The sequence below is a fragment of the Schistocerca americana genome, chromosome 3 (assembly GCF_021461395.2).
Source record: "Schistocerca americana isolate TAMUIC-IGC-003095 chromosome 3, iqSchAmer2.1, whole genome shotgun sequence".
NCBI classification, from domain to species: Eukaryota; Metazoa; Arthropoda; class Insecta; order Orthoptera; family Acrididae; genus Schistocerca; species Schistocerca americana.
The window spans coordinates 401,891,807-401,907,828 of record NC_060121.1 but is presented as its reverse complement, the minus strand read 5'-3'; the positions used below and the strand labels follow the sequence as shown (position 1 = coordinate 401,907,828).

General features: G+C 41.9%; 1 protein-coding gene across 2 annotated transcripts in view; it reads left to right on the top strand.

Moving 5' to 3' along the window:
* The first annotated feature begins 352 nt into the window (after positions 1 to 352).
* LOC124605855 overlaps positions 353 to 16,022 on the top strand; it is a 118,798-nt gene continuing 103,128 nt past the window's right edge. For both annotated transcript variants that reach the window (XR_006978685.1, XM_047137790.1), the window contains exon 1: positions 353 to 574. Coding sequence is in view for 1 of the 2 variants with exons in the window: in XM_047137790.1 (XP_046993746.1) it covers positions 380 to 574 (195 nt within the window). In the remaining variant the exon portion in view is untranslated. The remainder of the gene's footprint in view (positions 575 to 16,022) is intronic.

The window sequence follows — 16,022 nt, the reverse complement described above, 5'->3', positions numbered from 1 at the left end:
CACCGACCGAGCTGTATCAGTAACAGCTCCACGGTGTCGACAACATCAGCACGCGGCGGAGAGGGGACGTCACACTAAACAGACGGAAATTCCGCGAAAGCCCTTGTATATGTGAATATCGGATCAGTAGCCACTTCGGAAACGGTGAAATAAATATTTAACACTTTTTCCACATATGCGTGGTCTAGATTGGAAGCTGTCAAGGTATCTCCTGCAACGAAATCTCTTTCGCAGTTCTCTGTTATTTTAATTCACTAGAGAATAGGTTTGTGACCTCGAGACGCTTTCGTCTTTGTAAACTGGTTCGACCGGTTTACCGCTGTGTTGGCCCTCCACAGCTGATAGAGTCCAGTGTGCCGAACGGCTGTGAAACAAGACGATGCGGCCGTACCGCTGGCTGTTGTTCGTGCTTCTAGTGGCCACCACAGACGGACTAGACGGAGACGTGATATCAGCAACACCTGTCCAGGCCACGATAAAAGTAAGCCACACAGTGTTTGATTTGCCTGAAAGATGCCAGACTGGATACGTGCTTGTGAACGGGAAATGTGAGAGGACGGTGACCTTACAGACAGTAAGTTGTCTTAAAACACAGATAAGTATAGCTGTCAAATTGTAGTGTCATGACTTTTATTGATTAACGTGTATCAGTGTATTTTTAAAAGTGCAAATATTACCTGAATTTTTAAGTCTCGTTTCACAGACAGGATCAACACATTCTCTGAAGCTGTTTTGTAGTACCTATTTCATACACTGACCTTTCCGGAGTATGTTTTGACTCATACTGTATATAAGACAGGCCAAATATTTTTGTGATAACCATACAACCCATGTACCATTCGTGTGCAGCTGGCCGGAGTGGCCGAGCGGTTAAAGGCGCTACAGTCTGGAACCGCACGACCGCTACGGTCGCAGGTTCGAATCCTGCCTCGGGCATGGATGTGTGTGATGTCCTTAGGTTAGTTAGGTTTAAGTAGTTCTAAGTTCTAGGGGCTTATGACCACAGCAGTTGAGTCCCATAATGCTCAGAGCCATTTGAACCATTTTGAACCATTCGTGTGTGTGTGGAGCCTGACGGGGGGGGGGGGGGGGGGGAGGGGTTGAATCGGAACATGCATATGTAAATGCAAAAAAATGTTCAATTGTGTGTGAAATCTTATCACACCCAGGCCCGAGGGAGGAATCGAACCACCGCTGTTACCAGCCGAACAGTCCATGACTGCAGCGCCTTAGACCGCTCGGCATGTAAATGCAGATCTGGAAGTTGATTCCCTATAGTATTAGTGCCGAACATCTCTCTAGGAGTTTACCAATACGAGCTAAGGTGAACCTCGCTTGTGCACAGGTACCTCGTTTCTGACTTGTCCATTGTTGCTAGCTGCCTGTTCTTCGTGTGCTGCTTCATTAGTCACTTTCACGCAGCGGGCTTTTTTCGTTCAGGATGCTAATTAACTGCAAAGGTAATAGCAGGGGTTCAGCACTAGCGATATTCTGCCGCATTCTTATACCATACTAGCTTCATGTGCATATTGTCTACTGCTCTCATCGTCGAGGTACGGCAGCCTTTATTTTGCTTTATGATCCAGTGCCGCCTCAGAATTGGAGATACCGGTCTCACACCCCCGTGTTTGTGGATGGAGAGTCAAATATAAACTCAAGACAAATTTAGAAATACAATTTCCGAAATATCGATTTTATCCACTCTGTTTATCATTCAGTTACATCTGTATCCTGCAAATAGTGAAGTTGTTACCTTACTGAACTCCTAGTCTTTCACTTTCATTATATTCTATTTCTGTGTCTACATCTTGTTTGGGATTCTGACGCTGGTATTCCTTCACCGTATCTCATTTTGTTTCATTCACGTTGAATCCCACATAGTCTCTGTTTACGTGATGTTCGAAGCGCCACACTTCACTGTAAGTTGTGTTGAAATAAACAGACACTAGTAACAAAGAAAATATTTCTTTACAGAGTAACCTAGACACTGTGGCGACTCTATGCTAGGGTTTTAACTTTACCTTGCAGTACGGAACATTTTACATCTTCTGCTGACACTGCCAAATATTACACTAAACCCCATCTTATCTTGCAGTACAAAACGTTTACCATCCGGTTATCTAAAGAGTCTAACATACAGCATTTCCTTGTCTAAAATAAGTAAGCTTCCTCGTCAACAACAGATGCATGCACTCACACACATGTGCTCTCTCTCTCTCTCTCTTTCTCTCTCTCTCTCTCTCTCTCTCTCTCTCTCTCTCTCTCTCACACACACACACACACACACACACACACACACACACACACATGAACACAATACATAGAATATGTCTGAATTTTGCATCATGTTCAAAGGTATGCTGAACCTATCATCTCAAATGTGTACACAAAGATGAAACACTAAATAATGAATGTAACTTACAGTATTTCCAATCTAAAACATACATAAGCTCATAAAACTCGGCCTCACAAGTATATTTTGTCTCCGTCTGTCACAGTTTTATATCTCACTAGAAAAAACGCTTCTGTCAATACTATACTGCCTCATCAGTAAATTTCACCACTCACTGTAAAGGTAACTTTCTATAACTGTACAAAACACAGGTGTCTAAAAATAACACTCTAAGCAGGCAGCTGACATTTCATTTTAGACCTAAATGGCGCTATTACAAAAGAAAGTTTTAGGGATGTTGCGACATTTACCGAACAGCACTATGATGTCAAGGCTCTCTAAAATGTTTACAGACTCTTCATCTTTTCCCTTCCATAATCAAGTACTACGTAATAACAGATCTAATCGTAAAGCTCCAAATAGAAATGATAACATACAAAATGGTCAAATGAAACGATGAACAAGGTTTCACACAAAGAAGGAAGTTCGTTTCATGTCTGCTAGTCTGTAATATGTATCAAAATACGCAAACGGTGTTGATATTTCAATCGTAGCCTTACTTGTGGTAATGTATGCTTAGTCATCACTTACTCTCACCTTGTTGTAGTGTTTTGGTGTTGTTGGCACAGTTCTTCCCTTAATGACTTTCAGAAGTTTCAGACTGCTCATTAACTGATTTGGCTTGTTGAAACAAGACACACCTCGCCAGAATAGCTCACAACTTGCTTAGTTGGTGACGTATGGGGCAATTTTTTACATTTTCATGGAACAGTGGAGATTTATGGGCCAATTTGTAACAACTGTTCTACAACAGGGCTTATTTGTTGCAAATTTGCTGTAACATTACAATGTAAAGGGCCTTTTTTTGCAATTTTGCTATAAAATGTCGATGTATGGATCACTTTATTGCTATCTAGTTATGACTGGAACAAATTCTTACAGTTTAATGCTACACTGGTCAAGCAGCAGTTTGTTACAATTTCCTGTACCAGTGGTGCATATGTGGCTGTAGCGGCAATCACCCTGTTAACTGAACATCTCTGCTCCGTAGTAGTATTCAGGGGAAAGGTAGACACCTTGAAAACTGATCTTCATTGACCCACCTCTAAAGAAACCATTATTCCTCCACCCAGTAACGTTTGGGGATAATGGTGATCTCCATAAAACTGACCATCGTTGCTCCATTCAGTAGTATTCGGGGGTAATGGTAGTCACAATTTATACTTACTATCATTGCCCAATCCTTTAAAGTGAGTGTCATTGTCTCATCCAATAAACTGACCATCATTGCCTACCCCTTTTGTATAAACCTTGTGTTGGGGATAGAGGTAGTCACCATGCCAACTGACAATCACAGCCCCATCCTGTTAACTAATCATCATTGCCCAGTACTGTAAACTGACCATCATTACTCCATCACAAAAGTGATCATCATTGTCCCATTTGCATTCAAGGTAATGACACTAAAAATGTAAAGTGACAATCATTACCCCAGCCTTTAAGTTGATCATCATTGCCCCAATAGAGATATCCTATAAATTTTAAGGGAAATTAGACAACTTATGTTAGCTGACGAACACTGCCCTACCTTATCTTATCTCGGGCAATGGCAGTCGCTATATCAGCGTATGGAGCAGTCTGTCACATTTTTGCCACAACATGATGATGTATCTGGCTGTTTGTTACAGTTTTGATTTTTTTGGTTCGTCAGCCAGCTGACTGGTTTAATGTGGCCTACCATGAATTCCTCTCGTGCATGAACCTCGTCATCTCAGAGTAGCACTTGCAATCTGACTTTATCAATCCACCTAAGTTTCAACATTCTTGCTTAGCACCACATTCACAACGCTTTGATTCTCTTGTTTTCTGGTTTCCCGACAGTCCATGATTCACTACCATACAGAAAAGTACACTCTCAAAAATATCTTCCTCAAATCAAGACGTATGCTCGATACTAGGAGATCCCTTTTGGCCAGAATACCCTCTTTGCTTGTGCTAGTCAGCTTTTTCCGCCCTAACAAATTTATTCTGCTGTTAAGGTGACAGTATTCCTTAACCTTTTCTAAATCATGATCACCTATTTTAAAGTTAAGTTTATTGCTATTCCCATTTCTCCTGCTTCTCATTACTTTCGCCTTTCTACAGTTCACTCTCCGTCGATATTCTTTATTCATGGATTGTTCATTCAGTTCAACAGACCCTGTAAGTGTGCTTCACCCCCACAAAGGACAGTAATGTCATCAGTGAATCTTATGATTGATACTGCTTCACCCTGAATTTTAATCACACTCTCGAACCTTTCTTTAATTTCCGTCATTGCTTCTTCGATGTATGGATTGAACAGTAGAGACGAAACACTGCATCCCCGTCTTACACTCTCTGTAATCTAAGCACTTCGTTCTTGGCGTTCCAGTCTGATTTTTCCCTCTTGGTTCTTGTTCATGTTGTATGTTACCCATCTCTCTCTCTAGCTGACTCCTGTTTTTCCCAGAATTTTGAACATCTTACACCATTTTATATTTTCCAACTCTTTTCCTGGGGCCACAAATGTTATGAGTGTGTCTTGATTTTTCTTCAGCCTTGCTTCCGTTATTAAGTGCAGCGTCAAATCTCCCTTTCTGATGCTTTAGCTTTCTGTGAGCCAAACGGATCGTCCTCTAACACATTGGATGGAGCTGCGAGTTAAATATGAAACATGTTCGTCTTCGTTTATATAAGAGCCTGAAAACTATTTTTGCAGTTAGCCAGAAAGTGATGGAGAACATACTGACCGTAATTTCCAGTCTGAAAGTCCACATTCTTCTTGCGCTCACTGAAAGAAAATGTTCCTACTAGGTATTTATTCAGCGGGAGCAGAAACTATGACCATAAATAAAAGTTTTGAATTCCAGCTGATTAATGTATTCAGTAAAAGTTCACACGCACAAACATAATAATATTCTTCATAATTATAATAATCCCACCATCAGCTCTGACTTTTAACAATTCAGAGGCGGCCTCTGCGGTAAGCTCCAAGTAAAATGGTCTATCGCCCTGACTTCTAATGATCAAAGTTAATTGCTCACCTCATAAGTGGAAAACAATCTTACCACCTGTCACGCGTTTCTTCGACGTTGCGGGCGGCACAGAAGCAGTTACTTCCGTGAAGCCTATGCTATCCAGGACGATGTACAGTCCTCGCGAGTTCACTTTTACAGAAAACGTGCCTTTCGTAGGTGCCTAGCTCTGACATCATCCGAGGCAGCGCTTATGCCGGCGTTGACTGACGTGGACAGATTGATAGCTCGGTGCGAAGTGTCTCCTCTCACTGCCTCTCTGGCCGTATTCATATATGGGCGCAGCGGACCGCTGAACGGAACGTCTGGTGTCGACCACTGCAGGCAGAATCTTTCTCAGACACGTATTATTTAATAACTCTGTTGTGTTAAGATATACTATCTTCAGAATTTGTATATAAATGTAGTTAAGTTGACTTTAGTGACTGAAAACGTTTCTGCTCAACTGCTTTGCCGGCTACATTTTTTAGAACGGAACCAACAACAGAACATGTGCTGTGAACTACCTCTTTAAAAGTCATTGTATTGATTGTTAATTACGTTGAAGTCTTGGTACTTGGTGCAGTTGTATTATTTCCTTAAAGTAATCAAGTGCTATAATTACGAGTAGAACATACTATAACACTTACAAATGATAGTTAATCTGTTATAAAGAGGGATGTTTATGTTCCATTTTTCGTTTTTAGTAAGTAACTTTAAACTTAATAGAGGTACATCATGGAGTGACATAGTTAATGTTTTTATATGAAACTGAGCTACATACGAATTTTCATCTTTCTGAATCTAATATTTAGCGCCTTAAAATTTTCGTTAAAACTCCGAATTTGGCCAAAATATTGCACCGATCAAGTTGAGACTTGTAACTTTTGATTCTGACATACATTTGCACATTCTGAACAAAAAAAATGGTTCAAATGGCTCTGAGCACTATGGGACTCAACATTTTAGGTCATAAGTCCCCTAGAACTTAGAACTACTTAAACCTAACTAACCTAAGGACATCACACACACCCATGCCCGAGGCAGGATTCGAACCTGCGACCGTAGCAGTCCCGCGGTTCCGGACTGCAGCGCCAGACATTCTGAACAACTTTAAGGTTTCTGGATTCGTTATTTAACACCAATTATTTTTTCTTAAAACAACAAATTTGGCAAAACTTATTCATCTGATCATTCTGAGATTTAACAATTTTAATACCAATATACTAAAGCATATACTGACAAAGTTAGGAAAAGCTATTTGAATGTTTAATTTCGCTCTTAGATTATGACCCAATACCTTGTATGCTATGCACAGGCGCATTGTGATGAAATTCCGGCACACTCGCTCGGCTCTGTATCTCTTACAATGATACAGCGTTTGTTTCCCCACATCACCCACTATTTATTTTTGTGAAAAAATTTATTTTTGAATAAATTTAAATATTAGATACAAATGATGATACTACTGCTGACCTCTTTTGAATGAAACTAATTTTGACAAAATTTTGCCTATTACTACACCTACAAAAATAACCCCATACTCATAATGCATGCTATGCGAAATATGTGAAAGAGAAACACAGAAAAACCTTTCACCTTTCAGTACCCACTCATTTAATCACAATCGTAGGCACCGATGTGAGAGTCCGTACAAACCACTTTCACTAAAACATTTAAGGTAGAGGGTGGTAAGTCACTGTGTTTGCCTTTGTTCATGATATTCTATTACGAAAGGGAAAGGGGTGGAATCCGCGAATATCGTGTCATCCTTGCTTGGTTGCAGCTTGTGGGCTGCCTTTCATGAAGCCTCCATGTCCATGAGAAACACATAATATAGCCTAAGCTTCTGTTCTCAACTTACATCTAAGGAAAGACAAAACACATTCCATATTCTATTTTCCTTCTATAATTCTGACTTCATCACGGATATTTCTCTCTATTTTCGTTTATCCATTTACTTCGACGCTTCTTTCCTCCTTTTACTTTCGTCAGCCTACTGACTTCACTACTTACATATATTTTTGGAGTGATGCTCAAACCACTTCCACGCATCTCCTTTAATTAATATCAAAACACTCTGGCTTGTCTCTAGTGGCACCATATTCTCTTAATGAAAAGTATTTGTATTTTACTGTTACTAATCCTTTTTGTTGACCTCATTTTTCATTTATTTACCTCAGCCATGATTTTCTATCATTGTTGCTCAAAAGTTACGACTGTTATTTTAACACTTAGAATTTACTACTGGACACTACCTCTCATGTTCGCTCATAAGGCATCATTTGAGTATGGTCACTTTTGAGAATCATTCTTACTCCCTAGGAAAACATTACAAACTAATACCATAGTGCAATATGATGACATACATTCCTTGCTTAATATAGACAGAACAGAAGAAGACAGTGAAAGTTGAGATAGAAATAAAGTTTCGTCTAGCTCGGACCGCACAGTATCCACCGAAGAGTGGCACACTCCCTACAGAATCTAGTTACTGTTGCATTTAAAACGCTTCAGATCAACAACAATTCATAACTTAGTTCTTCCTTACTTTTCGGATACTCCAGAGGGTATGTGTCTGCATAAGGCTTACCTATTATCCTGAATGCTCCTTGATAAGCATGCATAAACTTCTTTGTTTCCGCTGAAACTTTCTTAGATTTCGCTTTAGTTTTGACTAACACTAGTTTACCAATGCTAAAACTAGTGGGGGAAGATTTTGCGTCATGCCTTCTTTTTCTGTCCAAGGCTCTTTTACGTATGTTTGTCCTAGCCTGTGTACTCTTTTCATCTATAGAACTGTGAGATAGGGCTTGGGAAATCACCCATGTTTGAAAGGATGTTATGGGTTTCCTGATCAAACATTAGTTCACAAGGAGCAAAACCTGTTCCATCGTGCTTCCGATTGTTGATATGATCGGCAGAAGTCGAATGTATCCTAGCACAGTAAATTCTACACAATCATTTTAACACAGACATAAACCTGTTTCTCATATTTCCTTGTGAAAAATACGCTGAGATCCTTATATGGTGAATTCTGGCCTTTTCTAGATTTTATTTAAATTTTCCAGATTCCAGTTGTGTGCCATTATTCGATAAGAGATTCTTAGGCCTGAAAATCTTTACAAAAGAGTCCTTTTCTAGTTTGTCTACCACTGTTTTGGCGTTACCTCCCTTTATTGGATATAGTTTGACATTCTTGCTAAAACCGTCAATCTCCTAAAAACGTGGCTACATCCTCCTTTAGATGTCTGGAGGGGGACAAAAATATCGACTGGACGTTGATTCCAGGGGTTCACTTGGCTCTAAATTGTGCATATCTCCCTGCACTATATTATTTACTGCAAGCACCTTCTGACAAACAACACAGGACGCTCTAGCCTTCTTGCTATTCTACGATACGTGTTGTCGAAAATCACTTTTTGACTTAATTTAGCAATGCATTTCTTGGCTCCATCGTGTCCATATAGTAGATGCACGTAATCTATCAGGAGATCCACATGTTGTGATGTGAAACATATTTTTCATTCTTGTGAATCTAACTTCCTTCTTCATAGGAGAATTGCTTAATGTAGACAATATTACTGCGGTGCTTTTGGGTAATTAGGGACTCGTCACTGGCTTCTGACTAATATAAGCTGATCATCACCGTTTGGTTCCCCTCTTAAATTTTTACGTACTTCTTCAAGGCACTTTCTTCCTTGAGCTAATGTATGGCCAAGATATTCACATCATTCCCATCTGCTAATGGAATCTCTGATTCCTTGCATAGCTCAGCACTTCATGCTACCTCTCTGCTACCAGATAGTTTTTCTCTTGTATATATTTAACTGCTGAAGGTACATAGCAAACCTGGTTAGTCTTGGGTGTCTCAAGTAGCAAGTTTTTAAAAACCTAAGTGCCTTGTTATCGCTGTGGATTACCACCTTGCGCCCTAACAAATAATGCTCAAACGTTTGAACACTAAACACGATGGCCAGTGCCCCTAATTCGGAAATTCCATAATTTCGTTCATCAGGTTGCAGTGAACGACTCGCAAGCGCAGTTGTTTTATACACTCCTGGAAATGGAAAAAAGAACACATTGACACCGGTGTGTCAGACCCACCATTCTTGCTCCGGACACTGCGAGAGGGCTGTACAAGCAATGATCACACGCACGGCACAGCGGACACACCAGGAACCGCGGTGTTGGCCGTCGAATGGCGCTAGCTGCGCAGCATTTGTGCACCGCCGCCGTCAGTGTCAGCCAGTTTGCCGTGGCATACGGAGCTCCATCGCAGTCTTTAACACTGGTAGCATGCCGCGACAGCGTGGACGTGAACCGTATGTGCAGTTGACGGATTTTGAGCGAGGGCGTATAGTGGGCATGCGGGAGGCCGGGTGGACGTACCGCCGAATTGCTCAACACGTGGGGCGTGAGGTCTCCACAGTACATCGATGTTGTCGCCAGTGGTCGGCGGAAGGTGCACGTGCCCGTCGACCTGGGACCGGACCGCAGCGACGCACGGATGCACGCCAAGACCGTAGGATCCTACGCAGTGCCGTAGGGGACCGCACCGCCACTTCCCAGCAAATTAGGGACACTGTTGCTCCTGGGGTATCGGCGAGGACCATTCGCAACCGTCTCCATGAAGCTGGGCTACGGTCCCGCACACCGTTAGGCCGTCTTCCGCTCACGTCCCAACATCGTGCAGCCCGCCTCCAGTGGTGTCGCGACAGGCGTGAATGGAGGGACGAATGGAGACGTGTCGTCTTCAGCGATGAGAGTCGCTTCTGCCTTGGTGCCAATGATGGTCGTATGCGTGTTTGGCGCCGTGCAGGTGAGCGCCACAATCAGGACTGCATACGACCGAGGCACACAGGGCCAACACCCGGCATCATGGTGTGGGGAGCGATCTCCTACACTGGCCGTACACCACTGGTGATCGTCGAGGGGACACTGAATGGTGCACGGTACATCCAAACCGTCATCGAACCCATCGTTCTACCATTCCTAGACCGGCAAGGGAACTTGCTGTTCCAACAGGACAATGCACGTCCGCATGTATCCCGTGCCACCCAACGTGCTCTAGAAGGTGTAAGTCAACTACCCTGGCCAGCAAGATCTCCGGATCTGTCCCCCATTGAGCATGTTTGGGACTGGATGAAGCGTCGTCTCACGCGGTCTGCACGTCCAGCACGAACGCTGGTCCAACTGAGGCGCCAGGTGGAAATGGCATGGCAAGCCGTTCCACAGGACTACATCCAGCATCTCTACGATCGTCTCCATGGGAGAATAGCAGCCTGCATTGCTGCGAAAGGTGGATATACACTGTAATAGTGCCGACATTGTGCATGCTCTGTTGCCTGTGTCTATGTGCCTGTGGTTCTGTCAGTGTGATCATGTGATGTATCTGACCCCAGGAATGTGTCAATAAAGTTTCCCCTTCCTGGGACAATGAATTCACGGTGTTCTTATTTCAATTTCCAGGAGTGTATGTTGTTGGTCGCATTCTTTTTCCGTCTTAAACACCTATACTTCAATCCCATAACCACTTGCATCAATTGACATGCAAAAGGGGTTCGAAAAAGCTGGATGGTGTAACAGCGGACCACTCATCAAACAGTTTTTTAATTCTTGAAAAGCAGACCGGCACTCTTCAATCAACACCTTTTGGGTTGTTGTTGTTGTGGTCTTCAGTCCTGAGACTGGTGTGATGCAGCTCTCCATGCTACTCTATCCTGTGCAAGCTTCTTCATCTCCCAGTACCTACTGCAGCCTACATCTTTCTGAATCTGCTTAGTGTATTCATCTCTTGGTCTCCCTCTACGATCTTTACCCTCCACGCTGCCCTTCAGTACTAAATTGGTGATCCCTCGATGTCTCAGAACATGTCCTACCAATCGATCCCTTCTTCTAGTTAAGTTGTCCCACAAGCTCCTCTTCTCCCCAATTCTATTCAATACCTCCTCATTAGTTATGTGATCTACCCATCTAATCTTCAGCATTCTTCGGTAGCACCACATTTCGAAAGCTTCTATTCTCTTCTTGTCTAAACTACTTATTGTCCACGTTTCACTTCTATACATGGCTACACTCCATACAAGTACTTTCAGAAACGACTTCCTGACATTTAAATCTATACTCGATGATAACAAATTTTTCATCTTCAGAAATGCTTTCCTTGCCATTGCCAGTCTACATTTTATATCCTCTCTACTTCGACCATCATCAGTTATTTTGCTCCCCAAATAGCAAAACTCCTTTAATACTTTAAGTGTCTCATTTCGTAATCTAATTCCCTCAGCATCACCCGACTTAATTCGACTACATTCCATTATCCTCGTTTTGCTTTTGTTGATGTTCATCTTATACCCTCCTATCAAGACACTGTCCGTTCCGCTCAACTGCTCTTCCAAGTCCTTTTCTGTCACCAACAGAATTACAATGTCATCGGCTGACCTCAAAGTTTTTATTTCTTCTCCATGGATTTTAATACCTACTCCTAACTTTTCTTTTGTTTCTTTTATTGCTTGCACAATATAAAGATTGAATAACATCGGGGACAGGCTACAACCCTGTCTCACTCCCTTCCCAACCACTGCTTCCCTTTCATACCCCTCGACTCTTATAACTGCCATCTGCTTTCTGTACAAATTGTAAATAGCCATTCGCTCCCTGTATTTTACCCCTGCCACCTTCAGAATTTGAAAGAGAGTATTCCAATCAACATTGTCAAAAGCTTTCTCTACGTCTACAAATGCTAGAAACGTAGGTTTGCCTTTCCTTAATCTTTCCTCTAAGATAAGTCGTAGGGTCAGTATTGCCTCACGTGTTCCAACATTTCTACGGAATCCAAACTGATCTTCCCCAAGGTCGGCTTCTATCAGTTTTTCCATTCGTCTGTAAAGAATTCGCGTTACTGTTTTGCAGCTGTGACTTATTAAACTGATAGTTCGGTAATTTTCACATCTGTCAACACCTTTCTTTTTTTGGGGTTGGAATTATTACATTCTTCTTGAAGTATGAGGATATTTCGCCTGTCTAATACATCTTGCTCACCAGATGGTAGAGTTTTGTCAGGACTGGCTCTCCCAAGGCTGTCAGTAGTACTAATGGAATGTAGTCTACTTCCGGAGTCTTGTTTCGACTCAGGTCTTTCAGTGCTCTGTCAAACTCTTCACGCAGTATCATATCTCCCATTTCATCTTCATCTGCCTCCTCTTCCATTTCCATAATATTGTCCTTTATTACGTCGCCCTTGTATAGACCCTCTATATACTCCTTCCACCTTTCTGCTTTCCCTTCTTTGCTTAGAACTGGGTTTCGATCAAAGCTCTTGATATTCATGCAAGTGGTTCTCCTTTCTCCAAAGGTCTCTTCAATTTTCCTGTAAGCAGTATCTATCTTACCCCTATTGAGATAAGCCTCTGCATCCTTACATTTGATCTCTAGCCATCGCTGCTTAGCCATTTTGCATGTCCTGTCGATCTCATTTTTGAGACGTTTGTATTCCTTTTTGCCTGCTTCATTTACTGCATTTTTATATTTTCTCCTTTCATCAATTAAATTCAATATTTCTTCTGTTACCCAAGGGTTTCTACTAACCCTCGTCTTTTTACCTATTTGACCCTCTGCTGCCTTCACTATTTCATCCCTCAAAGCTACCCATTCTTCTTCTACTGTATTTCTTTCCCCCAGTCCTGTCAATTGTTCCCTTTTGCTCTCCCTGAAACCCTGTACAACGTCTGGTTCTTTCAGTTTATCCAGGTCCCATTTCCTTAAATTCCCAACTTTTTGCAGTTTCTTCAGTTTTAATCTACAGTTCATAACCAATAGATTGTGGTCAGAGCCCACATCTACCCCTGGAAATGTCTTACAATTTAAAACCTGGTTCCTAAATCTCGGTCTTACCATTATATAATCTATCTGATACCTTTTAGTATCTCCAGGGTTCTTCTATGTATACAACCTTCTTTCATGGTTCTTGAACCAAGTGTTGGCTATGATTAAGTTATGCTCTGCGGAAAATTCTACCAGGCGGCTTCCTCTTTCATTTCTTAGCCCCAATCCATATTCACCTACTATGTTTCCTTCTCTCCCTTTTCCTACTGACGAATTCCAGTCACCCATGACTATTAAATTTTCGTCTCCCTTCTGTACCTGAATAATTTCTTTTATCTCACCATACATTTCATCAATTTCTTCGTCATCTGCAGAGCTAGTTGGCATATAAACTTGTACTACTGTAGTAGGCTTGGGCATCGTGTCTATCTTGGCCACAATAATGCGTTCACTATGCTGTTTGTAGTAGCTTACCCGTACTCCTATCATTTTATTCATTATTAAACCTACACCTTCATTACCCCTATTTGATTTTGTATTTATAACCCTGTATTCACCTGACCAAAAGTCTTGTTCCTCCTGCCACCGAACTTCACTAATTCCCACTCTATCTAACTTCAACCGATCCATTTCCCTTTTTAAATTTTCTAACCTACCTGCCCGATTAAGGGATCTGACATTCCACTCTCCGATCCGTAGAATGCCAGTTTTCTTTCTCCTGATAATGACGTCCTCTTGAGTAGTCCCCGCCTGGAGATCCGAGTGGGGGACTATTTTACTTCCGGAATATTTTACCCAAGAGGACGCCATCATCATTTAATCGTACAGTAAAGCTGCATGCCGTCGGGAAAAATTACGGCTGTAGTTTCCCATTGCTTTCAGCCGTTTGCAGTACCAGAACAGCAAGGCCATTTTGGTTAGTGTTACAAGGCCAGATCAGTCAATCATCCAGACTGTTGCCCCTGCAACTACTGAAAAGGCTACTGCCCCTCTTCAGGAACCACACGTATGTCTGGCCTCTCAACATATCCCCCTTCGTTGTGGTTGCACCTACGGTACGGCTATCTGTATCGTTGAGGCACGCAAGCCTCCCCACCAACGGCAAGGTCGTGGGTAGGACCTTTGGGGTATTCTTCTCCAATAAGTGGAGCAGACAAGTTGCATAAAACAAGTGATCTTTAACCAAACGTAAGTAGAATCCGAATAAACGGAACATTGACCTGAGCTGCTTTTTACTGCTGGACTCTTCAAACTTTCCAGTGACTGATAGTTTGGAAGGATCAGGTAATACATCTTCGCTGCTTATTTCAGTGCTCAACAATATTATTTTGTCTCTTACACACTCAGTCTTTTCTAACTTTAATTTGATACCTCATTTTTCTATAGCTTCTAGCACCCTGTCTGATAGACTGATATGTTCTTCCCATGTGGGAGTTGCCGACAGTATATCATCTACATAAAGAGTTACCAGATCTGACAGTTCCTATTGGTAGCACGCTCCCTCATACAAAAAGACTGTATATTCACGAGATTCTTTCGCCAGAGGCAAATTCCAGTATCTGTAAGTTATGCCCATTGACGTAAGATACATAAACCCTCGGAACTTTTGTATCAGTTCATCCATATTTTAGAGAGGATCACTCTCTCGTATTACAATTTCATTTGGTCAGCTCGCGTCCAGCGCTAATCTAACGCCTCCATCACGCTTAGGCACAACAACAAGAGGATTATTATACTCACTAATAGCTTGCTCAATGACACGCCATGCCAACATACGTTGGATTTCTTCCTTAACTGCTTTCTTTCTCGAAACATTTATCTAATAGGGTTTCTTGAAAGAAACCTGTCCAGGCTTTACATTCAAACGGCACTCCCACCCTTTAACCGCACCAGGCGTATTGGAGGATACGTTATGGTGAGTGGTTAATACTTTCCTCTCTAAAAGGAAATTTTCTCTCCACAGCGGAGTGTGCGCTGATATGAAACTTCCTGGCTGATTAAAATTGTGTGTCGGACCGAGACTCGAACTCGGGACGTTTGCCTTCGCGGGCAAGTGCTTGGGTAGTTCAGTTGGTAGAGCACTTGCCCGCGAAGGCCGAGGTCCCGAGGTCGAGTCTCGGTCCGACACACAGTGTTAATCTGCCAGGAAGTTTCACTTTCCTCTCTGTTTGTCAGATTTGATACGTACCTTGGCCTCTATCTCTTCTGAGATATAGTTCCCTTCCGCATTAGCATCTTGCCCATTATTACTGAATTCAGTACCTTCCTGTAAGTATCCCTTATTCCTCACTTATTCCTCGTTACTCTAATAGGCAGTTCCCATGCTTCATTAATACTGCCTATATAATTTCCTATGAAAGGTTCTGTAACTACCCAGTAATCAGTTAAGATTAATACTAAGGGGTCCTGGAGAAAATTAATCTTTTTTTTGATATTCTCTTGAGAGATCTGTGCCAATTAACATAGCCAAACATAAACCGATCACAATTAAACGAGGACGATCTATTATGATGTCACCCATACCATTTGTTACCAAAGATTCGAGCTGTACTGTCTTAGAAACTTTTCCAGTAGCACCTATTATTTTTAAACCACTTACTTCCATGCCTGTTTGTTCATTCTTATTAGGAACACAATTAAAGAATGCTTGCTTCCCTGCCACTATCAAGAAGACAACACACTTTCACTCCTGAGAAGTTGGTTTTTATAATAGGGTGAGTTATTCTGGTCTGAACAGGTTCCTCATAAACGTCTTCTAATAAATAATT